This window comes from Papaver somniferum, chromosome 6 (genome assembly GCF_003573695.1).
Source record: "Papaver somniferum cultivar HN1 chromosome 6, ASM357369v1, whole genome shotgun sequence".
In the NCBI taxonomy this organism is placed as follows: domain Eukaryota; kingdom Viridiplantae; phylum Streptophyta; class Magnoliopsida; order Ranunculales; family Papaveraceae; genus Papaver; species Papaver somniferum.
The window spans coordinates 41,257,356-41,283,709 of record NC_039363.1 but is presented as its reverse complement, the minus strand read 5'-3'; the positions used below and the strand labels follow the sequence as shown (position 1 = coordinate 41,283,709).

General features: G+C 37.4%; 3 protein-coding genes and 1 pseudogene across 6 annotated transcripts; 3 read left to right on the top strand and 1 right to left on the bottom strand.

Moving 5' to 3' along the window:
- Positions 1-639: 639 nt before the first annotated feature.
- Positions 640-2,355, top strand: LOC113287383 (GDP-fucose transporter 1-like). The gene has a single exon (XM_026536120.1). The coding sequence runs from the start codon at positions 1,010-1,012 to the stop codon at positions 2,057-2,059; it is 1,050 nt and encodes a 349-aa protein (XP_026391905.1). The 5' UTR covers positions 640-1,009; the 3' UTR covers positions 2,060-2,355.
- Positions 2,356-3,183: 828 nt separating this feature from the next.
- Positions 3,184-5,295, top strand: LOC113290756 (annotated as a pseudogene).
- On the bottom strand, positions 4,476-10,117 carry LOC113287385. Of its 3 annotated transcripts, XR_003330019.1 has the most exons (10): positions 9,886-10,117; positions 9,068-9,100; positions 8,172-8,264; positions 7,541-7,679; positions 6,612-6,771; positions 6,378-6,539; positions 6,230-6,284; positions 5,782-6,088; positions 4,681-4,754; positions 4,476-4,595 (listed from the first exon to the last, which is right to left on the bottom strand). XR_003330019.1 is itself a non-coding variant. In XM_026536123.1 (8 exons), exons 3-8 carry the CDS (start codon positions 8,229-8,231, stop codon positions 6,020-6,022), a joined length of 645 nt encoding a protein of 214 aa, XP_026391908.1. In that variant the 5' UTR covers positions 8,232-8,264; positions 9,068-9,100; positions 9,886-10,117; the 3' UTR covers positions 5,226-6,019. The 3 variants fall into 3 exon arrangements, 2 of the variants coding, with proteins under 2 accessions (XP_026391908.1, XP_026391909.1); XM_026536123.1 differs by lacking the exons at positions 4,476-4,595; positions 4,681-4,754 and having other exon boundaries at positions 5,226-6,088; XM_026536124.1 differs by lacking the exons at positions 4,476-4,595; positions 4,681-4,754 and having other exon boundaries at positions 5,226-6,088; positions 6,612-6,678; positions 9,886-10,114.
- A 190-nt stretch (positions 10,118-10,307) lies between these two features.
- Positions 10,308-15,587, top strand: LOC113287384 (cyclin-H1-1-like). Of its 2 annotated transcripts, none has more exons than XM_026536122.1 (14): positions 10,308-10,643; positions 10,735-10,812; positions 12,295-12,418; positions 12,610-12,660; positions 12,891-13,085; positions 13,191-13,264; positions 13,413-13,533; positions 13,612-13,680; positions 13,819-13,860; positions 14,251-14,328; positions 14,416-14,474; positions 14,595-14,679; positions 14,936-15,024; positions 15,115-15,587. In XM_026536122.1, exons 3-14 carry the CDS (start codon positions 12,359-12,361, stop codon positions 15,197-15,199), a joined length of 1,008 nt encoding a protein of 335 aa, XP_026391907.1. In that variant the 5' UTR covers positions 10,308-10,643; positions 10,735-10,812; positions 12,295-12,358; the 3' UTR covers positions 15,200-15,587. The 2 variants fall into 2 exon arrangements, with proteins under 2 accessions (XP_026391907.1, XP_026391906.1); XM_026536121.1 differs by having other exon boundaries at positions 10,313-10,643; positions 15,112-15,587.
- The last annotated feature ends 10,767 nt before the right edge of the window (positions 15,588-26,354 follow it).

The following is a 26,354-nucleotide window of genomic DNA, read 5'->3' as shown; positions in this document are numbered from 1 at the left end:
TTTGCAAGATATTCTTGGTGAAGAAAGTAGACCAGTTGGTATTATAAGTGCATGTAGCTCTTGAAGTAAGTCTACTTACCCAACCGACTATGAGTATGATGGATATGATACTGATCAATTGATGCTAGAAACTGATTATGGACTACTTGATGGAGCTAATGGAGTTACTGAAGATGATGATATCTATAGGGGATCGTATGATTTTGAATAAGATTGTAATATCCTTGTTTAATTACCATTTTAGGTAGTAAACTTTAAAGTTGTTGAAGTTACTCTTTTGTTTCTAGTTTGAACTTTGTACTTGTTTAATTACCATTTTACGCAGTAAACTTTAAAGTTGTTATTCTCCTATTTCTATTTTGATCTTGTTTATTTATCATTTTAGGTAGTAAACTTTAAAGTTATTGAACTTATTCTTGTGTTTTTGATAAAATTGATGGTAGTTATAAAATTATAGTCTTTAAATTTGAACCGATATTATACCGATATTTGAACGATAATATCCCCGATATAAAGTCGTACCAGTGTATCGGTGCTAACCGAGATAAACCCATATCCGATATTAACCGATGTTGAGCAGAAGTCCTTAAAATACGGCGAAACATAGTGGCAATTCTATTTTTCTTCGTAGTACATTTTGCAAAAGAGAGAAAAATATTTTCTTTTCTATTGTGAACAAGGCATATAAACAAGATATTTGTTGAATCTCGAAGTTGTCAGATCTCACATTATTTTAGGGTTTTGGTTCCTTTTCTTTTTATCTTTCTCTCAATTAATTTGTTAGATCGAGATTCAAACAATTATTGTCGGTGCTAAAATACTCTTCTTCCTCCAATGGGTTTAAGGGTTTTCATCTCCTCCTTTACCCGTTAATTCAAGAGAATTTACCCCAGTGAGTTTATAAATTCCATTTTCATTTCATACATTAAAAGTATCAAATTCAATTTCTTATCTCAAGTATTTTGATTTGATTTAATCTTATGCTACTAGATCTATTAGATTTACAGTAATGGCTTCAGTTAAATTTGATTCTTCGAAGCAATACTATGCAACAAGTAGTTTAGTTATTGGTTATGCACTTTGTTCTAGCTTACTTGCAGTCATTAACAAGTATGCAATTACACAGTTCAATTTCCCTGGTCTTCTAACAGCTTTACAATACTTAACATCTTGTTTAGGAGTTTGGATTCTTGGAAAATTAGGGTTTCTGTATCACGATCCATTCACATTTGAAACAGCTAAGAAATTCTTACCTGCTGCTACTGTTTTCTTTCTAGCCATCTTTACGAATACCAATCTACTTCGTCATGCCAATGTTGATACTTTTATTGTGTTCAGATCTTTGACGCCTCTTTTGGTTGCATTGGCTGATACTGCTTTTAGAAAACAACCTTGTCCTTCAAAACTCACTTTCGTATCTTTGTTGGTTATCTTGGGTGGTGCTATTGGATACGTTTCAACTGATTCCGGTTTTAGTTTAACCGCTTATTCATGGGCATTTGCTTATTTGGTAACAATCACTACCGAGATGGTTTACATCAAACATATGGTCACAAATCTTGGATTGAACACTTGGGGTTTTGTATTCTATAACAATTTGTTATCTTTGATGATGGCCCCGATATTGTGGATCTTAACGGGAGAGTATGTTGATGTCTATGCTGCGTGGGAATCTAATACCGATAATTGGGTTGGATCTGGTGCATTTTTCGCTGTATTGTTGTCGTGCTTGTTTGGATTGCTCATTAGTTTCTTTGGATTTGCGGCAAGAAAGGCAGTTTCTGCAACTGCTTTTACAGTTACTGGTGTGGTGAATAAATTTCTTACAGTTGCAATTAATGTGTTGATTTGGGATAAACATGCTAGTCCTCTTGGTTTGGTTTGCTTGCTTTTCACAATTGTGGGCGGAGTTCTTTATCAGCAATCTGTTACCGGAGTTAGTATCGTCCCAGTGCAACACGATTCTGCTGTTTCTAAGCAGATTAATGGGAACGATGACATTGATTCAGGAGATGATAATCAAGAAAAGGGTATGTCAGGCAAGTATTCTGGTGTATAAGATGTAAGAAAATATTTTATTTTTTTTAACATTTAGAAAGCTACAATTGTCAGTAGTTTGGCATTTCCGTTGGTTCGAGATTATGCTGCAAGGCATCTACGTATACTTGCTTACACTGCCTCAGTAAGATATGCCAATTATACATGTGTTTTATAAGTGTGTGCCTGCAGTTGGTAACTGTTATTGCAGGGCCTGATAGTTTTTCTATCAAAGATGATTAGGCTGATTCGAATGGATGCCTATAAATAAGTAGATAATCAAATTGCTCTGTTTTTTTTTCTGTTTTGTCGGTTATACTCTTAAGTGTGATTTCTTCATGTTCTCTTTGTATTTTTTGGTTCTCTACACTTCATCAGTTTGGTATATTTCTGAAATCTTTCTTGCTCTTCAAAAGAAAAGAAAACAACATCAATTCTGAGCGGCTGACCGTGCAGTTTTTACCATGCATAGGCTTTACAAAAGAACTCACAATAATGTATCTGCTGGCTGACCAATCAATCATTTGCCTTTTCAAGAAAGAAAAAGAAAAGATCACATGTCCAGCCGCAAAGTATATAACGCCCCCTATGTATCCTTGGAGCGTTTCTGAGTCGGATAACCAGCCTAGAAAAACACAAGTTTAGTAGCTACTCAAACCTGTTGCAAATGCAACCAGAACAACCGTCAAAATGTCCCTGAACCTGAGTGAAGTTTTCGTAACTATGTTAATATTAAATGGTAGATATTATTCATTCAAAGCCATTGAGTGGCGGAACAACAGCTCCGCACGATGTAGTAAACCCACGGGGTAAATCCCTCAACTAGTTCTTGTTGTCATCAGGTTGACAACAGATAATATATAAGTATATCATAAATAAAACAAATCAGCATTGGAAGGTTTCCGAGAAGCAACCATGACAACAACTCTAATTGTCAATGACTACAGTTCTTCTTCTAACCTATCTAAAATGTCGATGACTTCCATTTTCTTGAAAGAACTCTAATCGAAAATCCGAATCTTCATCGATAAACTCTCCTAATAGGGTATAGCAAGGCAAGTAGAATTCAAATACTTAGCCTATGAGCGTCTGTGTGATTGATATATTATGTTTTACACCAATCCGTTTTTCTGTTTCTTGCTGGTCATGGGTAATGTTGCTGTTGTTCATAGCTTGAACTTCAGCTACCCAATCATACCAATCAGGTACTTTCCAGATTTTTTATTTACAGCAAACTCAAGTATAGCCGTGGATGCTTTACAAGTGACATATGACTCTAGTAACGCCAATATGTCGAATCTGTCTGGACGTGTGTGTTATGCAGAAAAATTGAAGCTTTGGAGAAAAATAAACAAGTCAGTAGCTTCCTTCAACACGACTTTTGAGCTCAATATAATGGGCAAACCTGATCCTGGAGGTGACAGCAGATGATGCAGTTCCGGTTAATAGTGAAGGACAATGGCTTGGTATCGTAAATGCAACTACCAATGGGACTAAAGAAGCAGAGATAGTCGCAGTTGAATTTGACACCAAGAAAAGCTACATGGAGGATGCTGACAGCAACCACCTAGGGCTGAACATAAACAGCATCAAATCGATTTCTCAGGTCCCGTTAAGAAGCTATGGTGTTGAGGTTTTAAGTGGAACTAACGTGAAGGTCATTGTCGAATATGATGGAAATTAAAAAAGGATGAATATATTTGTTTCTATGAGCAATGGAACCGAAGTTAACACAACAAATCCAACACTTTCAGTAGATATTGACCTTACAAAGCATCTTCCTGAGGATGTTTATGTAGGATTCTCTGCTTCAACAGGGAGCCAAGTTGAACTTAACTGTGTTAAATCTTGGAGTTTCAATTCTACAAATGTGGAAAATGGAATTTCATTACAAAAACAACTCTTATGGTTATGGATCATGATACCCACATTGGTTATTGTTGTTTTATGTGGTCTTGCAGGCTACTTAGTATGGAAACGGGAAGAAAACAAAAAGAAACGTCGGGATCCATATATAATATATAGACTTGAAAGCAGTACAGCATCACCATGCAGTTTCCCGCTGAAGGAGCTCAAATCAGCGACCAGAAATTATGATCCCATAAACAAGCTTGGGAAAGAAGGCTTTGGGACAGTGTACAAGGGATTTTTGAAGCAGATCAATATGGAGGTTGCCATAAAACGAGTGTCAGAGGATTCACGTCAAGGGAAGGAAGAATTCATATCTGAGGCAACAATAATTAGCCACCTTGAACACAGGAATCTCGTAAAACTGTATGGGTGGTGCTATGAAAATGATGAACTCCTACTAATTTACAAGCTCATGCCAAATGGAAGTCTAGACAAGTTCATGTATCCTGATCATGACAGCAGGAAAGCACCTGAAATAATACTTAGTTGGGAAAGAAGATTTAACATAATTTGTGGGGTGGCTTCGGCTTTGGATTATCTTCACGATGGATGCGAGAAGAGAGTCTTGCACAGGGACGTAAAAGCAAGCAGTGTTATGTTGGATGCAGAATTCAACGCTAAGCTGGGAGATTTCGGATTGGCTCGTACTGTTCAACAAGATGGGGAAACTCATTACTCCACGAAGGTAATTGCTGGAACATATGGGTATAGGGCTCCAGAATGTTTCCTTACCAATAGAGCAACTGTTGAAACAGATGTTTACGGCTTTGGCGTCTTTGTAATGGAAGTCTCGTGCGGAAGGAGGCCTGGAAATAAACTCCAACAGGACAAAAACCATCAGTACGTAGGAAACTGCATTATTGACTGGGTATTGGATTTACACGGCAAACAACACATCCTTGAAGCCATGGATCCTCGATTAGAACTTAATTTCAGCAAGGATCAAGCAGGAGAGTACTTATGTTAGGGTTAGCATGTTGCCATCCAAATCCCAACAAGAGACCCTCCATGAATGTTGCATTGAGAATTTTTAAAGGCGAAACTGCCCCACCAATTCTACCAAATGACAAGCCTGCTTTTATGTGGCCGGCTATAGATTGTCCGGAAGAAGAATCAAGAATTTATTTTAGTGTAAGGATATTAAAGTCTCTAGAAAAAAAAAAAAAAAACTACAGGTCGGAACAATACCGCCCTTCAGTTATATGGGGTAAAGTCTCTAGAGAGACCAAAGGAGCAGTTGCCCATGAGGCAAAGCCATCAGAGGAGCATAAAAGCAGTTTTAATACAATTCTCATCTCTTTCGTAAACTATGAGGACAACTGTCAGTTTTAATACAATTCAGAGCAAATTTCCTCACAAAATGGAAACAACTCGACAAGAAATCCAACACTAATAACTTATCCTTATTAAAAAAAACAAATTCAAATAACCAAGGTACTGAGCTCCCCGGAATACCCAGTCTTCAAAAAGGCAAGAACAGATATGAATTCTTCCGCATGACTTGTTCTGAATGAATGACTGATCCTACCCTAAGAGGCAAACTGTTAGACCCTATGCAAATCCAATTTAGTAGCCATGTCAAGATACAATGGCACACACTCGAAAATTGATGTTACATACATTACCAGGGCATCAATTTTTCTTTAGCAACTTGGAATGGCAAGGTTTTGGGGGAGTTGCTTCTCAAATATCAAGGTAGCACAGATTTGAGGCTAAAACTTAAACATCGAAATGGCAGGTCAATTGGCAAGGGCGATCTACTAGTTCCCACTAAAACCAGTGTATCTAGATTAACAATGCCAACAGAATAGCCTTACAAGAAAAATCAAATACCTTGTTTTCTTATATTCAGATATTGAAAATGGCTTTCACTGGCATGGGATGGAAGATGGCACCTTCTCCTTTGACCGAAGTGTTACACCATGCATGACCTTATAAGATCACAACCGCCAAGAACAATTTTATGCAGCGTCACTTCAGTATATGGTTGGTGTGGTTGGCCATGAACAGAGAACTATTCTTTTAAGGAGGCACTCATGCTTAGTTGATAGGATCAGAAATTGTATTATTTCTAATTCAATTTATCACATAAAGATTGGTATGCCGCACTACAGAGCTTAAACTTTTCCTCTGCAAGATCCTGGTCGATTGTAACAGGTAGTTAGTTTTGCAGAACAACAGAGAAATCGAATAAAATACTTAACAATATGAACTATAACCCTCGTAAATGGGTAGGAAAAATGATACAAATAAATAACAATCAGATGGTAAGGAAAGATACCTTTGAGCAACCTTGATGACGATCTGGATGCCACCTAAGGGCACACGATCTATATCTGAAAAACCCACATACTTTCTTGTTACATCCCTGGTGCTGGCTAATGCACCCATTGCAGCATTGACAAAAAAAACTCAATAAGAAATGTTACGCGTTTTTGACATCGTTGAGTTTTAGGGGACCAAATGCACTCAACCCAAGGGCTAGCCGGTCGGATGCTAAATCAGAAGCGGAAGAGTTGGAACTATCACTGAAATCTTCATAGGTTTCATAGTCATCTTCAAATCTGTATCTCGTATTCTGAGAGCTCCTACTGTTATATGAATAGCCTGATGAGTTCCACCACTGAAAATAATCGTCATTTAAAAAGGAGGTAAATCTCTACCTGTGAAAAGCAGATCCAAATTTGGTCTCAACTTCTTCATCGCTGGCGTCGCAGAATTGAAAGACTCCTTCCCTCGACAAGATTAGAAAGCATAAGTATGCGAGCATTGAAATATAATACAATGCTTGCTTGCTTGCTTGCTTGGTGGACTTAAGAAATTCTGAATAACAAACTCGAGATAAAAAATTGCACCAGGTTACAATTTTTGGTATCACAAACAATAAGAACTTTAAAACGTCTTCTGCAGTTCATAGAGTAGGACCTACCACTCAAAGGGTAATTGGATAATCAGCACATTGACAACTAACCAATAAGATGATCCTGACCATTCCAAAGATACTTTATAACAATATTCAACTTTGGCTCATGTGATGCAAACCAAGTGTAGCATATATATGGACCATGGAGAAAATCAAAATCATTTGTTTTTCTTTTTTGGATGGCCACAATGGAAATTTTATGGGAATGCGTGGAAAAGTTTTTCTCCTCAATGGTGATTTGCATATCTATTTCTATTTAAAATTTAGACATAAACAAAAATGAGTTAAGCATTCCAAGTACATATTGTTAATAGAAAAGTAATGATAAGGCACTGAGCGGTAAATAGCGTGAATATTTTGGTTATTTATCAAAAGAGTGAGTGACAAACAATTGTAATTATGTGGTAAAGCTGAGGATTATGCAAAGTTCCTGGTGAGTAAACAATTTCATAGTAAATTTAAAGGAGGTGTTTTTCATACACCCTCTCTCCTCCAAATTCAAGGGTAGATATAAATATAGATACATATACCACTACAATTGCTCTAAGCAGGTTTAATCTCAATATAGGACACAAACATAGAAACTGCTCTCTAGATTGTTTCTAGTGAATGCCGAACAGGATAGGCATGTAGTTATCATCATTGAATAAAGAGAAAATACATATTTACCTCTTCTACCCCTATAAGTTTCCCATCGAGATCCCTGGGAACCAGTTGAGTTCTTCTTAGGTTCCTTAGGCCAGTATCTTTTGAACCATGAGTTGCCTTCACTGGAAGATGGTTGGCTATCATCATCATCTCGCCAACTCTGGAATCATCGAAAGCAAATAGCCTACAAAGTTAGAAATTGTTTTGATACTGAATTTGGTTGATACAACAAAAAACCAAAGTAACAAATCCAAAGAACAGAAAAAAATTCTCATCTTCTTGTGGTTCATTAATAAAAGGCTTTTGAAACATATTATTGGAATCAAGTACGATTATACCTGCAAAAAATAAAGACTTGAGCACCCTTATTTAGAAAGGGCAGAAAAGGAAAAATTAAAGATCAAAAATAGATCTTAGATTGGACATGGGAACCTATTGTATGTGTCAGGGGAACAGAGAGAGCGAGAGTACATTCCATTACAAAATTCATCCTTATTCCTTAAGACAAATAACGATGTATGTTCAATGTCAGTTAGGTCGATATCGAAGAGAATTAAGATGATTATACCATGTAAATAGAAGCTACGCTTAATTAAACAACAACAACAAAAAAAAAAGAGCGAACACCACAATGATGGTAGTAGATGAGAACCTGGAATAGGCACTCTGCAAAAGCACTAGCATTGCGTAATAATGTCTCCTTCGCATGCATTTTTCCGAATCTTTTTGTATAATTCTTAGGCCTCTGGAGAGAGCACAATGTAGGCAATGAAACTAGTTAGTTAACAGACTATCAATTAAGAAGTGATGGAAACATATTTAAGATGCAGATTGCAGAACACGAATGTTACTTCCTACTAGGACACGTTCCTGTTTTCATTTTAACTTTTGTTAGAGGTTATTAACTTGGTTTCCTTGTACTCACTTTACAGCATTTTCACTTACGACGTCTACCAGTTTCTCAATAGAGCTTATTTAATTATTTCCTTAGTAATCAACTACACTCGAGCTTAATTCAAATTTGTCAGTAGATACATCATTAACCATTTCTAGCATAATACTTTGTCAAACTACCTACGTTAGATTTTTCTATGTAATTTTTTTTTAACCAAATCAGTAACCTTGCTATAGCTTGAGACAAAGCCAAAGCAAGAGTATGATCAAGGACCCACGGCTCACCACTTTTGTAGTTGGCACAGGATTAAGCAAGAATCGCCATATTGACACTGCAACCTCCGTCAAAGACGACAAGTTCTAACTGCTAACAGTGCCTGAGCCTGAGTTTTACTAGATGAATTTGGGCCAATATGATACTTGTCCCTGTGAGCAATCTCCAAGTGTGTTGAGTCTCAGTTACATGGGTTTTTAGTTTGTCGTCTACCCCCAGTTTCATGTTCACATACCTTATTTATTTTGAGCATGAATCATATAGCTAAAATGCTTCAGTCTAAGACACACATGAGATTTCAAAAACCATTTTATATAAGCTAATCAACAAGGGATAAACAACTATGTGTTTTTTTCATAAAACATTCCACAAGTTCTTACCTTTCGGGAACCCTTAGAACCACCTCCTCCGCCCTGCATAAAGAAAAGGTTATTACTTTCAATCTTCCATTAAAATGATGAGCACATAAATATACTTGGGCAGCTTTCATGACTGAAACAAAAATAAAGAAACTTATATTCTCAACTCTTGCCACCACATCAAATATTATAGCGGAATCAGGAAACAAACTCGTAAGTGAATCATCATGGATAAGAGTCATATACCAAACAATATCCCTTGTATTCAATCACTGAAGACATGCTATAAATGTGCAACATTTCCTCTTGGTTAATTGGAAAAGGTCTTTAGGGATGATATTTTGTGTTATTTTATCAAGCCTTTTCATCTTCTTTTCTCCCTTAATTAATTAATTAGCTCAACAACTCAAATTCGATTAGAGATTGATTTCTAAGTTTCTACATAAACCTGATTGGTTACTTCCAGTTACGTGAATCAGTGGTTCAAACCTCACTCAAAGGTAGGACATTTCCCATTGAGATAGGAACTTGTGTACCAGAAACAATGGTATCTCCAATTAAAGCTCCTCTGGGATGTAAATTACATCTCTCCTCACCATCCCCACAGTGGTTAATCTTTTCAGTGTTCTACACAATTACATTGTAAATGAAAGAAGCCTACTGGAGAGGAGGAAATATGAAAATACTTTTTCTTGATTAATAATACAAAAGATCATTCTTTTTTTTTTACTAAAGAAGAAAAAAGACTCATCATTTAGGTTGATGATTCTGATCTACTCAATCAGAAACAATTTCCGAACAAATTTTATATACTTGTACAGTAAAGAAGAAAAACTCACAAAACCCCGAGAGGTGCGTCTTTTTCGATTAGAAACAGGAGTAGAATGGAAAAATGCTGCTTAATATTGTGGAGGTTGCGTAAGAGATGCTACTGATCTGGAACGAGCCGGCTTTCATGGCGGTGGTCATTTTGCGGAAGCAACTAGTGGAAACCCAGGCTTTCTAACAAAGAAGAAGACAAGACCTTGTTGCATCTGTGTTTGGTACCACTGCAAACGTTTGACTAGCAAATGTTTACATCGTACCCACCTAGGATACTTACTTGAGGCCAAAACCCTGAAATCCCGCTGAAGAATTTCCTGGCTGGGTACGAATTTGCTGGGTATCCGTCATTACTCTGTACAGGTCCAACACACTTCACAAACCCGAATGGCTCAGTTTGTGCACGGCTGGAACAAGGTGAAAATCCTCCCCCACCCCAGTGTATCCTCCACAGGAAACTACTTCTCTTTACCCTGAACTTCTGTTTCTTTCTCCTTGTTTTGAACGACGAGGGACAGTAGCAATACCAAAATCGAAAACAAGAGGCATATTGGTTGTGGATTCTTTTGGGAGTTTCAGGTACAGTCGAGATATTAACCCCCTCCCCATCCCAATTTAAAAACAATCCGCACTGCTGCCCTAATTATCTCTTCTTTATAATCCTAGTTTTCAGAACACATTAGATATTGCATCGTAATCAAATTTCTTTGTGGGTAGTTCGGTTAGGAAGACACTGAATTTTGTAACTTCCTGCTGGGATTTGGAGTTCCTTTAGGTATTTCACAACCATCGAAGCTGCTGTCCTGTGGTTGAATGTGAGTTGTTCGACGAAATTTCTGACAGACTTGTTGCTCTCTGCTTAACAGGGACGGGTATTCTACATTGTTATAAAGGCGCTCGTTTTAATTGGGAAAAGTAACAAGAGAGACATCCAGAATTCAAAGGTAATTTAGATAAAAATGTGGTTTCCTTTGTTACTTGTTCTTTTAGTCACACTGCATCTTGATTTGAGTATCATTATAATTATTATTCCCTCCGTCCCTTTTTAGTTTTTTTTACCAAATACAACCTTGTCTCCCCGCCAGTCTATGCATACCCATTACACTTTGTGTACACTAAAGATTTAATTGAATAATAGTTTTAGAATGACTTAAGTTTTAGATGGGCAATTGAAATTTTTTATCGAAGTTAGACTTTAAGCCACTCGTATGAAATTCGTGTACTTAGATTTGAAGAAGGAACAATGTACTTCAGGCCTAGTGGATACAACAGTGTCATGAGCTACTGTACAGTCTTATTGATGAATTCTATACTTGGATTGTATGACTACTCTATGCTATCGATTCGTATAGTGATAGTGGTCCTAAAAACTCAGATCCTATTGTGTCTCATCAGAGAAGATAAATAAAGAAGATATAAATGTTTAAGGGTTATTACTGAGAGACAGAAGAAAATCTGATGTCTGTGTCTCTGTAATAACCTACTTAATAGCACTTGGTGAGAATATTGTAATTGAAGAGTCAAAGCAGTAAAAAAAGTTAGAACTTTTGTGTTTCTGTGATCTTACTTCTTTTCTTCACTTAAAATTTCTTTGGTTTCTTTCACAGCGTTGAAACTGGTACTTTATAAGCTACGTATATTTTCTCAATTTCACTCTGTGTGACATTTTTCTAGTGCTGTCTCTGGGGTTTGTCTTTCGAAATCCCGAACTTTAGTGGCCTAAGTGTTTCTAGATTTTACTTCAACTATGTTGTCTGAGGCTGGAGGCGAGGTGCCAAGCCATGTGCCCCATGCATCAGCGCATAGACGACACACTATGCACGCTCAGGATACATGTACTATAGAGATTTACCTGCATATTTATATGTAACCAATATGAGATATAATGAAGTCATATCACAATAAGAAAACAAAAAGCAAGACATTAAACAATTTGGTGAAGTTTTACCCTTTTCTTTTTGTGGCAAACAACAGCAACTTCCATTGAAACTTAATAACAAGGTTACAGTGACTTTTCTTAGGGACTCCAATAAATTTCACCATGAAGTTTTATCCTTTGCATTGCATTATTCTTGCCCTAATTCCCTAGGATGCTCCTTGGCAAGGGCCTAAGCACCTTTTGTTTAGCCGAGAAATTGGGGCTGCTACAATGCTTCCACTCTCTGAATCCCTGGGCTGCATGCGGTCTCCTTTTACGACATATACATAAGAAAGTTACAGTTAGCATCCTTTCTAATTCCTGGATAAGTTCAACTTTTCGTATGTGGATCAAACACCGTAGCTTGTAGCAGAAGTCTTAAAGATTTTCTGTTGGCATTATGTATAAGTTTCTTTGACATCGTGTATAAATAAATTATTCACTAAAAGTATCTCATTTTACATTTCCCTCTTGTAATCCATTTGGATCAAATTTTTGCTCTTTTCAGTTACCACATTCACTCTCCCTTTCTCTTTCTCTGGAAGGACAAGCTGTGAAAATCCCAGTTTACAATGTCAGATTTTCAGACCTCGACTCATCGATCTAAGTGGATTTTCACCCCGCATGATCTGGTAAAACTCGACTACGTCCACCCCCACCCCCACCCCAGCACCCCTCTCTCTCTCTCTCTCTCTCTCTCTCTCTCTCTCTCTCACACACACACACACACACACACATCGTATTTTCTTATTCCTAGTTCTATGCAATTATGGTTAGAGTAACTAATGCAATTATTTTAATTGTCCACTTTCTTTATGAGTAGTTGGAAAAATACCAGGTCAGTAATCAAAGAGCTGTGAGAACACTACATCAGGTAAAAAGATTCACATTTTCTGATTCCATTTGAAACTTTTGCTTTACTTCAGTGTTTATTTGTAAAGTCTGTTTGTCCGAAACTGCAAACTTTCAGTGTCCACTCTCTAAGTGGGCGGGTGGTATTGCTATTTTCTTAGAAAGGCTAAAATGGTGATTGTACTTGGTATAAGAAGGAAATAACCTAATCCTGGTTGATCTAAATTGTGTAATCTTTTTTGTGTGTTGAAGTATGGGTCCACACGTATGGAAGTAGACATTGATGGGTCGTTGTCTTACCCCGAGCCTCAATTTGACATAACACAAGCTGAAAAACACTCTTTTCCTAAGCCACTAAGTACTGAAGAAGAGCAACTTATGCGGGTATTCTATGAGCATAAAATCCAGGAAGTTTGTGGAGCATTTGGATTCCCACATAAAATTCAGGTCTGTGATTTTCAGTCGAAAAGTTATACAAGTACGTTGTATATCAGGCACAAACCGCACGACCATCTTCTTTTATTGAAAATGTGAATTTTCTACTGTTTGCAGGCAACAGCCATCACATACTTCAAAAGGTTTTATCTACAATGGTCTGTTATGGAGCATCACCCAAAGCACATAATGTAAGATGTTTTGTAAGCGATAAGTTGCAGCATAGGCTATCCGCATGTTTTAATTTTTCACATCTCTTTTGTTTTCCCTTAACCAGGATGGCCTCTTTATTTGTGATCTTTTAGTCATTTAGTCCAGCTACCTCTTCCATATGTACAGGTTAACATGTGTATATACGTCATGCAAAGTAGAGGAAAACCATGTCTCAGCAGAAGAGCTCGGCAAAGGGATTCAACAGGATCATCAAGTGATTCTCAATAATGAGATGATAGTTCTTCAGGCATGGACACATCTAACATATCTATTTTGTTGATTTACGAGGATATCAATTTCTTTACTGTTTCAATGGCTTTTGCAGAGTCTAGGATTCGATCTTATTGTGTATGCACCATATCGTTCCATTGAAGGTTTTATTGATGATATGGAGGTGAATTGAGCATTTTTACTGTTTTTTGAACCACTATGTTTCTGTATGTTCGCGGCAAACTATTGATTCTCATTAAGCAGGAGTACTTCCCTTTCATCTATAATCTGTACATCGGTTAACATACTGTTGGTTATGTAGGATTTCTGCCGAGCAAAGGATGATACGCTACAAATATTGAAGGTAATTGGTGATTTTCTTCTGTATACTTTATTCGGTTATTCCTTGTTTGAGGTTGTTTCTTTTTGGGTTTGTGATCTACATCAAGATGATTTATCTAAAGAGCAGTATACTATCATCTAATTGTAACTGATATTGTTTCATGGGTATTATTCAAAGGAACAAGTCATGCATAGTGGTCTTCCTTATATAGTTTTGCTATTCTTTACTCTTTAGCATTACATGTCAGTGTTATGCTAATATCTTTCAGTTAAAACAGAAAACAGCGTTCTACTGACACAGGAAAAAAAATGGTGACATAGGATCATGCTCTAGATTTTCATAACTGCTCAATCTGAGTCCAACTTGCCCTTTCTATGCAATTTTACTTGGCTGTTGTTGGTATTTTGGTAGGATTTACAAGAAAGAGCCAAGTTGGAAGTAGATAAAACAATGCTTACGGATGCACCCCTCCTTTTTCCTCCTGGGCAGGTATTCAGATCATTTGTTATGCTGGTTTCTTAAATTGTAAAAAAGTTGATGCTTAAAGCTCTGTCCACTTTTGTTGTTTATATGCAGTTAGCATTAGCTGCCTTGCGCAAGGCAAATGATGTGCATACAGTAGTCGATTTCCCAAGGTTCTGAATTGTTCTGTAAATTAACCTTCAAATTAGTGTCTGCGTTGTCTTTCATTAGAATGTTCCTATCGTTTTTAAATTTATGTTTTTAGTCAACCGCAATTGTATAAATCTTTGCAGGTACTTGGAAAACATGTATTCTCGTCAGCATTCCAATCATAACATCTCAGAGTTGATCGAGTGTCTGAACGCTATAGATTATTCGGTATATTTTACATTACACTCTTGTATTTAAGGTGGCGTATTTTGTCTTGACCATTTGCTATAACCATGAAAATAATAATCCATACATTCATCTTGACACAACCAATCATCGCTTGGAGTAGGGTCCATCCCTAGCTCAGCCCCAGATCTTTTATGGTTTAAGCATCCTAAGATTTCTAGGGATGTTTAAACTACACTTTAGTTGCTGATTTGAGGTACTAACTATCTTGTTCTGGGTTTTCTCATTTGTTGATCAGGTGATGAAACTTAAGATACCTACGGCGAAGGATATGAGGCATACTGACCGGAAACTCAAATCCTGTTTGGATCCAAGCTCACAGGAAGAGTACGCTTTCTGAACAATTTTCTTACTTCCGTTCCCTTCTTGCTCTCAGATGTTTGATCATGTCTGGTTGTTGTTCATTGCTTGCAGCAGTAAGAAACGGGAGAAGAAATCCAAGCACAAGTCACGGAAAAGTTCAAGTACAGCGCATGGAATGCCCACTAATGCGACATCATGAAAGAAACTCTTGCTTATCTTTTGTACAGCGCATGGGAATGTCCACTGATACGGCATTATGGAAGGAATATCATTCATATGATTGACTTTGCATAATAGGTATAGGGTCCAAATTTGGGAGTCCTGAGTGAGATGCGTACCTAGCAATTTAATTGATCTGCAGGAGTTTACACCCGGTTTTTCTTGTATCAGCCTGCGTGGTTTTGGGAAGCGCCTTTGACTACGTTAACCACATGTTGTTTGGGTATCATACTGGTGTCTTGTTGTCGTTAACCATAGCGAATGCTGCAAAAGTCGCCGTGGTTCAAATAACAGATCACGGCGATTTTACAAGCATCAAATTTTTTGGAAAAAAATTAAAAAGTTGTCAGGGTTGAAATTGAAGACCATGATTGTCAAGGAAAAAATTTCACCCAGTCTAGTTGAAATATGGAACGAATCGTCATGGTCATAGTTGAAATAAAAAATTGTCATAAAAATAATGTGTCAAAAAAAGAACGCGCGGTTGGGAAATAGTTAAATTAATTGGGAATAGAGGAAAAGTATAAAACCGGGATTTAAATATCAAATCAGGGTCACTCCTTTTATATATGTATTTTAACTAATTCCTGATTTATCCCTTACTAATCAGGAAATTTATAAGATTATTATTTGAGTGAGGTGAGAGTAGAAGGAGGGAAAAAAATTGAGAGAAATATTTTTTTGGTGAAAATGTGGATGATAGTGAAGAGAGAAATATTGTTGAATCTTTAGCTCAACTACAACAAGGAGTATATCTTGAATCTTCAGCTAATGATGTTATTTGTGGAACCAACAGCCTTAGGTCATGATTTTTATGAGCATGAGGTGTTTCATGAAGAACCAACCCAAAAAAAGTAAACGAGTTCAACATGCAATCACTCCCAATACTCAAGTACAAGTGCTAATGTGTCGAAATTTGATTATTTTTTTTTGAATTCACCATTTTTGCTGCTGAAAAAGCTCGGTGCCGGCATGGACGTAATATGAATACAACGCCGGCAGCACCCATACTGGCATGGTATTCATACTACATCCATGTCGGCCTATAATATCCCCCATTTTGAAATGCATGCCGGCATTGTATTCAACCACATAATATTCTACTTAATATACTACCGGCATGGTTCAATATTAAAGTTACCATGCCAGCACCTCAAAAAAACATACAGGAATTAGTGACATCGAAAGTTAAATATCGGCGTGGTTCATTAATTATGGACTACGCCGGCATTGTGTACCGGCGTGGAATCTTAGGTAATGAGCATGCCGGCACACCAGCTTCCGGCGTTGATTTCCAATGAAATTATTATGCCGGAAGCGTTTCAAATTTGGTCTTCAGTTTCGGTTCAGTTCGACCATGCCAGAACTATGGTCCGGCATTGTACTTTATTTTATTTGGAACTAATTTAATTTTATTTTCATTTGTTCCTTAGATTGTGACGTATATTTATCCAACAAATGCAAGACCGCTTGGTCGGGATACGTCGGAATACTATAAAATTCCTCTGGTATGTTACCAAAGAATACTTTTCACCTAGTATTTTGAACTTTACTTAGGGATTGCTTATAATGAACCTTATAATCTCTCGTGATTGTCCTTATGTAGGGAATAACATCTAAACAGGAAGCAATTGATTGGGCTCAAAAGACGGCTAATAAGAACATGTGTGCGCTGGTGAGGAATACCCAAGGTTCAGATTTTCGGTTCGAGATGGTTTGTGAGAGAAGTGGATCATACAAGGAGAATAATAGCCACAAGAGAAACGGTTATGTATATCCAAAGAAGACTAATAAGGTATACAAGACTCACACGAGGAAGGATAATTCCCCCTTTAAGATTTTATTCAATTTAAGATACAAGGACAAGGATGAGAATGTGCGGTGTGGTTTGGCCGCTATAACCACGAGGACCCGAAAAGTTTTGTTGGCCACTCATTAGTTGCGAAGCTAAAACCTCATGAAATGGAGGATGTGCAGAGATTGACCAAAGCATGTAGTAAACCAAGACAAATTCTCAGAGGCTTCAAGGAAAAGGATTCGACGAACGTTTCTTCTCTGAGTACAATTTATAGCACACAAGCAACTATTAGAAAGGTGGAATGGGAAGCTAGGACGGTTATGCAATAATTTGAGAAGATAGCATGGGATCACAACTACACGCGTATCATTAAAAGAGGGTCGGAAAACAAGCCCCTTCAAATATTCATTTCGCACCCTTTGATTGCACAATTGGCTCATACATGTTGTGATGTTCTTATGATGGATTGCACCTACAAGACAAACAAATACAATATGTCTTGTTCAACATCTTGGGGCAAACATCGGACAAGGTATCATTCACATTGGCTTGTTGTTCAATGAAAAACGAGAAGGATTGTTAATTATAATTGGTCATTACGACAATTGAATTTACTCTTCCGGGAAAATCATCTTCCGAGGGTCATCATAACCGATAACGATGACTCATTAATGAATGCAATATCCGACGTCTTCCCGGATGCACAAGATTTCCTATGTACATATCATATACGTCAAAATGTAATAAAAACTTGTCATGCTTTGTTTGAACCCACAAAGGGGGATATTCAGAAGATAATGATTTCTCAACTTGAGTAAGAAGTTCGGACGAAGAAACTGTCACCGGAAGAAGAAGAAGAAGAAGAAGAAGAAGAAGAAGAAGAAGAAAGATGAAGGATCAAATAGGAATTGGACAAGGAATACAATGAAAATCATAAAAAGTGGTTGGAATTTCAAATAGATTGAGAGAAAGTTTATTGGTCTCTTACCGAGGATACGTACGAAAAAAATTTGAACAACTTTATTGCCAATTGGAAAGAAGGGTATCCAAGTTCCTTCTCGTATTGTCGGAAGCAATGGTTGGATAAGTACAAGGAAAAATTTGTGCATGCATGGACAAACCATTATAGACACTACGGGAATGAAGCAACTAGTATAGCGGAGTCCACTCATGGGAGATTTATAAATCTCATCGAGTCTAACCAAGGAGACGTGGTTACGGTCACCGTGGAAATGGAGCAATACTTCAAGAGTGATATCGATAGGATCACGAAGGCTTTTGATAAAATCTCAATGGAAAGGATGACTTAATATCTTCAATATGGTAAGTTTCTCCGAGGAATAGAATTCAATGTGTCTCAGCGGGTAATAAAACATATGATGAGAGAAATGCTAAAGGAGATAAACTACGGCAACCCGGCTGATGTGTGTATTTGTCCCGACATGTCTTCATTAGGGCTTCTGTGTCATCATATGCTTGTGAAGTATGAAGAAGTGATACTTGTTGAGGTTATCGATCCGTTTTGGAAGCAACTATCTTTCACCCCTCCCCCTACGGAAGCTCCCGTACAATCACCACGAGATACGAACGAAGCAAAGGAATTCTTCGACGCTTACTCACGTGGAAACTCGTCTAGCCGAAAAGTCTTGTTGAGCCAACTAACACAAAGTGAAGAACCAACAAAGGGAGATCCTCCCGGTAGACCACAAACCAAAATGGCAAGGAGAAGACAAAGAAAAGAATTGAAAGAAATGATTAAACGTGAATGTGAACCTGAGGCAAGTAAGAAAGGAGATTTAACTGCATGTGATATTTCGGAAGCAAGATTCGCGGAAGCGCCGGTTCAAAACAAAAGGGGTAGGCCGAGGAAGTAAGCGCTATCAAGTCAACAACAAACGGCGGATTCCATATCCACACCAAAAGTCGATGGAGCGGAGGTTCCAGAGAAAAGGGGTTGGCCGAAGAAGGTACCCACATCGAGTGAACAAGAAAAACAAGTCGAGGATGCGGATGCCATACCTAGAGTCGATGGAGCGGAGGTTCCAAAGAAAAGGGGTTGGCCGAAGAAGGTACCCACATCGAGTGAACAAGAACAACAAGGTGAGCATTCGGAAGCCACAAACATAGTTGATGGAGCGGCGGTTGCAAAAAAAAAGAGTAGGTCGATGAAGGTACCAACATCAAGTGACAAAGAACACCAAGGCGAGCATTTCGAAGGCATACCCATAGTTGATGGAGCGGTGGTGGAAATAAAAAGGGAAGTCCGGATAAGGAACCTACATCAAGTCAGGCACAACAAGGTGAAAATTCCTAAGTCGTACCAAAGATAAGTGATAGCAAAGGTAAGCGACTCGTATCTAGTCAATAACAACAAGATGGTGACAACTTCATAGGCACGACCAAATTTAATGTAGTTTCGTTTACAAAGCGAAGGGATAGGCCAAGAAAGTACGCACTCCCTTCACATAGTCAACCAATTTAAAGTCTAGAGTTTGCAGAGTATGGATTGGAGATAATAAAGCTACAAATTAATAATACGAAGATGTATAAGGATCCCACAACAGGTAGGCCCACTAGAAGTTACCATACCAAAATAGAGTCATACATGTTGCAACTTTCCGGTATTATTTGCGAGTATATTTGTATATACGGACGGTGTGGATGGAGATGGAAATTGTGGTTATCATGCCGTGACCGAACAATTAGGAATCTTTGAGACGGCGGTTACTAAAGGATGACACCATGCCGATATGCTAAAACGAGGATGGACGCTCAACTTATTAATAAAATGAGATTTTATGAGCAATTGCTTGGTGATGAAGAAGGGTTTTATAGTTTGTATGCTCGGGTGTTAGGGCCCGAGAACGAGATGAAGTTCATTCCTACTCAATATTGGATGAGAATGCCGGTTTGTGGGCATCTAGTGGCGGATACATTTAATTTTTTCGTTCATTATTTTACCCCCGCCTTCCAAGCATAACATATACACCAAATTGGAAAAAGTGCGAAGGATCTCTTAAGAAGAGAAGAATTGTTTTGGCGTTCGTGAACGAGAATCATTTCATTATTCTGAAACTCAAGGAAAATTATCCATTGCCAAAGGTTTGTGCGTTGACTAAAAACAAGGATATAGATCCCAATCACTCGGATGAATGGATGAAATTGTATGAAGAGAATCACCAACTTTAGTATGCATTGGCCCTATCAATTAACCGAGAAAAGATACAAGTTCATATGTGTGGAAGCGATGATGAGTAATTTGGATATACGTGGTTCACTAATACGCAACATTTTATTTTATTGGAAGTTTGAATTGTAATCATTGAATGATACTTTGACATTTCTATGGACATGCCAATGCCGGCATGATAAAGTTTCAAGATTACAATGACGGGAACAGATCCCGGCGTAGAACTAAACTTTTGTAACATTGTTGGAAATGCAGAAAACATATACATATAAATTAGTAAATATGCCGGCATTGGAATTAAATTACCAACCGTACCGGAACTCTGCCAAAAAGATTCTGTGTCTGGAAAATGCAGACTACCGGAATGGTTACTGAAAAAGTTTCAATCTTGAAACTATAAAATTACTGTGATTTTAAAAATTCAGAGTACTGGCACTGTTTTTAAAATTTCGACCATGCCGGTACAATCATAAAAACATTAATTCTACATTTTAAGACATTACTGGCATTCTAAATGTATGCTGACAAAGGGGTAATTTGACACTGGTTTACCAACATAATAAATCAAATAACAATACTAGATTGTTTAACGAACCATCTACAAAGTTAATATGTCCAAACCGAAAACAAATCAAAGATGTTCAAGCATAAACTAAAACAAGCAAAGAGTTTAGCAAGACATACAAACAAACACATGTTCCACATTGTTCAAGACACACAAACAAACATAAATCAATACTAGATTGTAAAATACCTAACTAATACCATATAAGAAACATTAACAAACATCTTTGATCACTCGTTCCTTGGTTTCTTGTGTGCCCTCTTCTTCCTTTCTCCCCACAAGTCTTTTGCCTCTGGATCTTCAATTTTGTCTATTCTTTGCTCAACTATCTTCATTTCTTCCGAGGTAAGAACATCTCCTTTCTTGTTGTTGCCCTTAAACAACTTTCCCAATTTGCCTAGCCGCTGACGTTGTTGTCATATTTTTTAACATTTACTTAGTATATACACTTATATAAGTTCATAGATATATATTAAAATAATAAGAAATGAATAAGAAATACGTATCAACAACGTATTTTGAAGTTCGCGTATAGTAGGTTCAGTCAGAGTTGTGTAGGGAGGTTTTGCTTGTGGAGGGACTTCAATGGAAGCAGCGCGTACAACATAAGGATGCGAGTACTTCAAATGACCTATGAGGAAGTCTGGTTCGGACTCATAACCGTTTTCCGCCAATTCCCAACCAACCCTATCCAACACAAGTTCACGTTGTTCTCTTTCCCTCCAATGTACAGCAAGGGGATTTGGGATGTAAATTACCAGAGTATGCTTGTCATTTGCTAGGCATTGAGGAAAGTTATGAGAGAATTTCTGATAAGATGTATCTGTAAAAAATTTCTACTTGTACCCAAGTTGGCGCATTACATGGCGAGGGTTGTGCATAACAAATCCTTTTGGATGAACAATGACCCGTTGTAAAATGAAACGTTGTCACCTTGCAAAGTGAACTCCTCTGGAATTCCTATATGGGTCAAACACAACATCTTGGGGAACGACCTTGTCCAAAGCCACTCTCATGGCGGTCATCCGAGGTTTGTTATCGGGTATCGGAGCATTATTGAAAAAGTATTTCTGAGCTAGAGGCTGTTGCGGTTGACATTCTTTTATTAACTTCAACGCTTTGTGGCGCGTGAACAGTGTTGGGAAGTATTCATAAGCCCACATCTTTACAATGAAAGATCGTTCCAATGAAATGTATAAGAAACAAAATAATTGGAAACTAACAAAATTAATGACAATGATTACAAAATAACTAGAGAAAAATACCTGAATTACAGTAAAATTCCCAATAAATTGACAGGCGTTCGCCTTAGAAGCTCTATGCATCTCTGCCAAATAATGTGCCAAGAAAGCAGTGCCCTATGAATACTCATGAACCTTATCCAAGGGATCCAAGTATTGTAGGTTGTTCATATGCACCCTGTTACCACTAGCGTCGGGTAATACCAAAGTGCCCAAGGTGAATAACAGATAAGCAGCGGCAGTGTGCTGAATTTGTTCGGGCTTCCAGTCTTCTCCCCCTTTTTTGGCCTTCGTACCCCAAAACAATTGTTTGAGAGTGAGGAGTTTGATAGTCTTTGTCCGGGAATGATTTTCCTTGTACATATTTGCTATACTCGTTTCTTGGTCCCACCCAAATAACTTTTTAGTCAGCTCATATATTTTGTCTTATTCTAGGTCCCGATAGTTATTTCCTTCATTAATGGCTTTCCCAAGAACTTCTATACCTACTATTCTATGAACATCTTCAGGGATAATGGTCATCCCACCAAAAGGAAAATGCATGGTATCAATTTCACCATAAAACCTCTCCAAGAAGCATTTGTCGTGGCTTGATCAGTTTCCACATTATTTTATACCACAGGATACAACCCAGATGCTTTTACTAATGCTTGAACACCTTCACACTCATCTTCCAAAACCCATATATCAATTGATTGATAGCGGGAAACACGGAAGGCTTTGTTGTGGTCCTACGAAAACGCACCAAATTAACTTAAATTCACTTGATCATAGATAAATAATATAATAACAAGACTCAAACGTCTTACATAAGTTGAATAGATCCAACGATCCCAAGAGTCCTTGTAGTCAAATAAGAGTTGCGGATCTCTCGGCGGCTGACCCCACTGTTTGACGTCTGTGCGTTCTGGAAGCATGTCATAGTTATTAGGAAGGTGGGATGGGAGCTCCTTTTCCTTTTTATCACCGGATTTAACTTCAACTTTTCCTAATCCTTATGAGGATGATCCACCTGCTCGGGATGATTCAACATATACAAATCGTTCATACCCTTCTTCATCACTACTTGTATCCCCCGTACGGTCCCGAATCATGTTCTTACCACGGTCCTTATCATATCGACTACGTCAAGGATGAGCAGACTTAGTTTTTCCTTCTTCCACAACTACCTTCTTTCCTTTCTTGCTTTGTTTTGCTTTAGACCTATGTCCCAAGACACGAAATTAAAATACAATATGGGGGATGAGTTATATATAGTAAGTCGGTATGGATTGTAAACCTAAAAACAATGTCGGCAATGGTCTCGGCGTAGTAATTTAGTGATCGACAATGCCAGAACTATGGGAATTTTGTACAGATATTTAACAAAACAATGAAATCAAAATCGGCATGGAATTTATTAAAACTACAAGGCCGACATTGCGTTCCGGTGTTGAATGAAAGTTAAATTAAATATCGGCGTATTATTCAGCATTGGATGCAATTCGATTTCCATGCTGGTATTTCCATGCAATAAAAGGGGAATATAATACATATAATCCGACATGGTATTCAAATTGAGTTCCATGCCGAAACTAAATTGTAACTGAATTTCAATTGACTATATTGCAATTTCAAATTTTTCTTTTAGTGTAGTAGAAATCCTAAACATGCAACTATGAATTTGTGTTTTCAAGTATGGGATAAACCCTAAACATGCTTCAATTCAACATAGATATCACTAACCGTATCAAATTTTTTATTTCCTCTTCATCTTGCTCAAGCGCGGCTTGATTTATCATATCCTCGTGCACTTATTGTCCTTTTGATTTTGATTTTCCATGATCATCAACAGCCCCTTAAGGATTAGGTATAAGTTTTTCAGGAGGTTTGCGATGACCCATTCTTCTTTGGGTTTGAAGAATTGAATGGAGTTGGTATAGAAGAAGAAACAAAATAAGGGAGTTCAGTGGTTTTGGAAGAGATGAGAAGCAAAAATAAATAGAGGATAAAGAGAATAAGGGAGATGGAAAGATGGACCAGTTTCTAATTCGGTTTCAAGAGGTGTAACCGTTATTTTAATGGTTTTATCCGTTTTAAATAAACAAACCGTCATAATGCCGGCATTGATAGATGAAAAAATTCAATGTCGTAATACTGACGATTCAGTTTAATTTGAGTCCAGAATTCCGGCATTGTATGTTGATCACACTACAATGCCGAGAATTGTATCGGTATTGTCTTAGGTTAACAATTCATGCTGGCATAAACACCACCAAACGTTGTTTTTCCCAAAAGAACTAGCCGGAAACTGACCAAACTGTAATTTCAAACAATGTCGACAATCATATTCTTAACTTTCATATTAATCGCATAAGGAAAGAAACTTTAAAAGATTAAACACATAAAATGAAAGCCCTTAAGCTAACTGCAACTAACATCATTTCTTGAAACGAGATTCAATAAATAAAGCAGCTTCGAAATGCCTAAAAGGCTCTCCTCCACTTGGTATTTGCGGCCTGAGCTTGATACCTATTCCCTCTGTATTTTGCGAGAAACTCGTTGTATTTGTAACATAATTTTCTGAAGGCAGTTGTTCGATTCGCTACATACACATCACTGTATTCCATTTTGCGTTTCTTGCACTTACCGTCCACAAACTTCGACATATAATAACCAGTAGTAACAAGATTCCAAAGAAGTCTTAAAGGGCGGTCATCTTACGGGAGATCCGATACTATGTACAAATTTTAAATCCATACGGTTTCTTACTCAACATTCGCTTATATCTTCGCTTGTCTTGCACGTTCGTATTTTCTTTAGTTTCTTTGCGATATTGTTCTTATTTTGCTGCCTCTTCTTCTTCTCTTTTCCTTTTGAGTATCTCTTCTTCTATTGCGGCAACTGACTTGGTGGTTTCTTCCTTCCTTCGAAGTTTTTCTTGTATATGGGCAACTGAGTTGGTGGTGGATGATAATGGATTTTCTATTAGAGTGTCTAATTTGTTCCCCTTAAGTTTTTCTTTTTCCATGGCAACAAAGAACTCGGTAGTTAGTGATGGATTTTCCATTGGATATATGTGATGGAGCTTAAAAATTATTATTTTTGAGGTAACAAGTGCACTAGGTAACTCTATTACTATAAATAGATGAGGACCCAACGGCTCTTTTTCCAATTTATCAAGTCGGCATTGTTGTTACTCTGCCGGCTTAAATAAAATGATTGTTATATTTCAGTATGCTGCATCCAGCATCGCTAACAATTCAAATTAAATGCTAGCACCGGTGCCGACATTAATTATTTGTCGACGACTATGCCGGTATCCTATTCATTTTATACATAAAACCATCTCATTTTACGATCATTCCTGGCGTTGTCATAAACCTAAAATCCACACCGGCAGTTCAATTTACTGTTTTTTTGTTTGAAAAAAATAGTCGTTGGGCATTGAAGTCTATAAACGGAGACCTATCCCTTTCAATTTCTTTCTCATTCTCACCCGTAACCCTTAAATACTATTAACCCATCACTTTTAAATCCTTTCGAAATGGTTATTGTTTGGGTTAAAAAAGAAGATACTGGTATTTTTAGAGTGTGGGTTGTGATAACAATACACGATATCACTCACTCGCTGCACAGGAGGAAATCCGAAGATCAAATGTGGAACTGTATACTGTATTCGTGGAGTTAGATGGTAATCGTATTGGAAGATCAGCCAATGACATTAGGATAAGACAACATGAGATCGACGAAGAGTGTCAGAAATTACGGGAAGAAGAAGCCTTTGCTAAGAGAGCTTTTCCTTAGTGGAAGATCGAATGACGAGTATGCCTCCCCAACTTTCACGCAAATCAACAATGATTAAAGTTAACTTATTTTTCATTCTTTATTTTCATAGAAACCTTGGTCTTCACCGGTATTTTCATAGAAACCTTGAGCACATTGAATGCTACAAGATCTTGAAAGAAAATTTCATGGGTTACAACTAAGGGTTGAATACCAATGTTATTTTCCCTTTATTCTATATGTTATTCAATTTTTCTTCGAATTTATTTCTCAGTAGATGTATGAGTTTTCGGTTTAATGAATTAGTTTTATGAAATTCGGATAAACGTTCAAGGTCGTTAAGTCGCATAAAATCTGTGGATTTTTCAAAATTTTCAATGCTGACTGATGTGTGTTGTGGATGCAATCAAATTAATATCTTATTTCCACTCAATTATAAATAATATAATGGAAGTCAAGTTCGTTCCCACGAATAGCAGGGAGATTTAGTTGTTCAAAAGGTCGCAAGGGGGGTTTTGGTTTTAGATTTCAAAGTAATTAATAAACAAAACAATTAAAAGATTAAGTTGTAAGCAA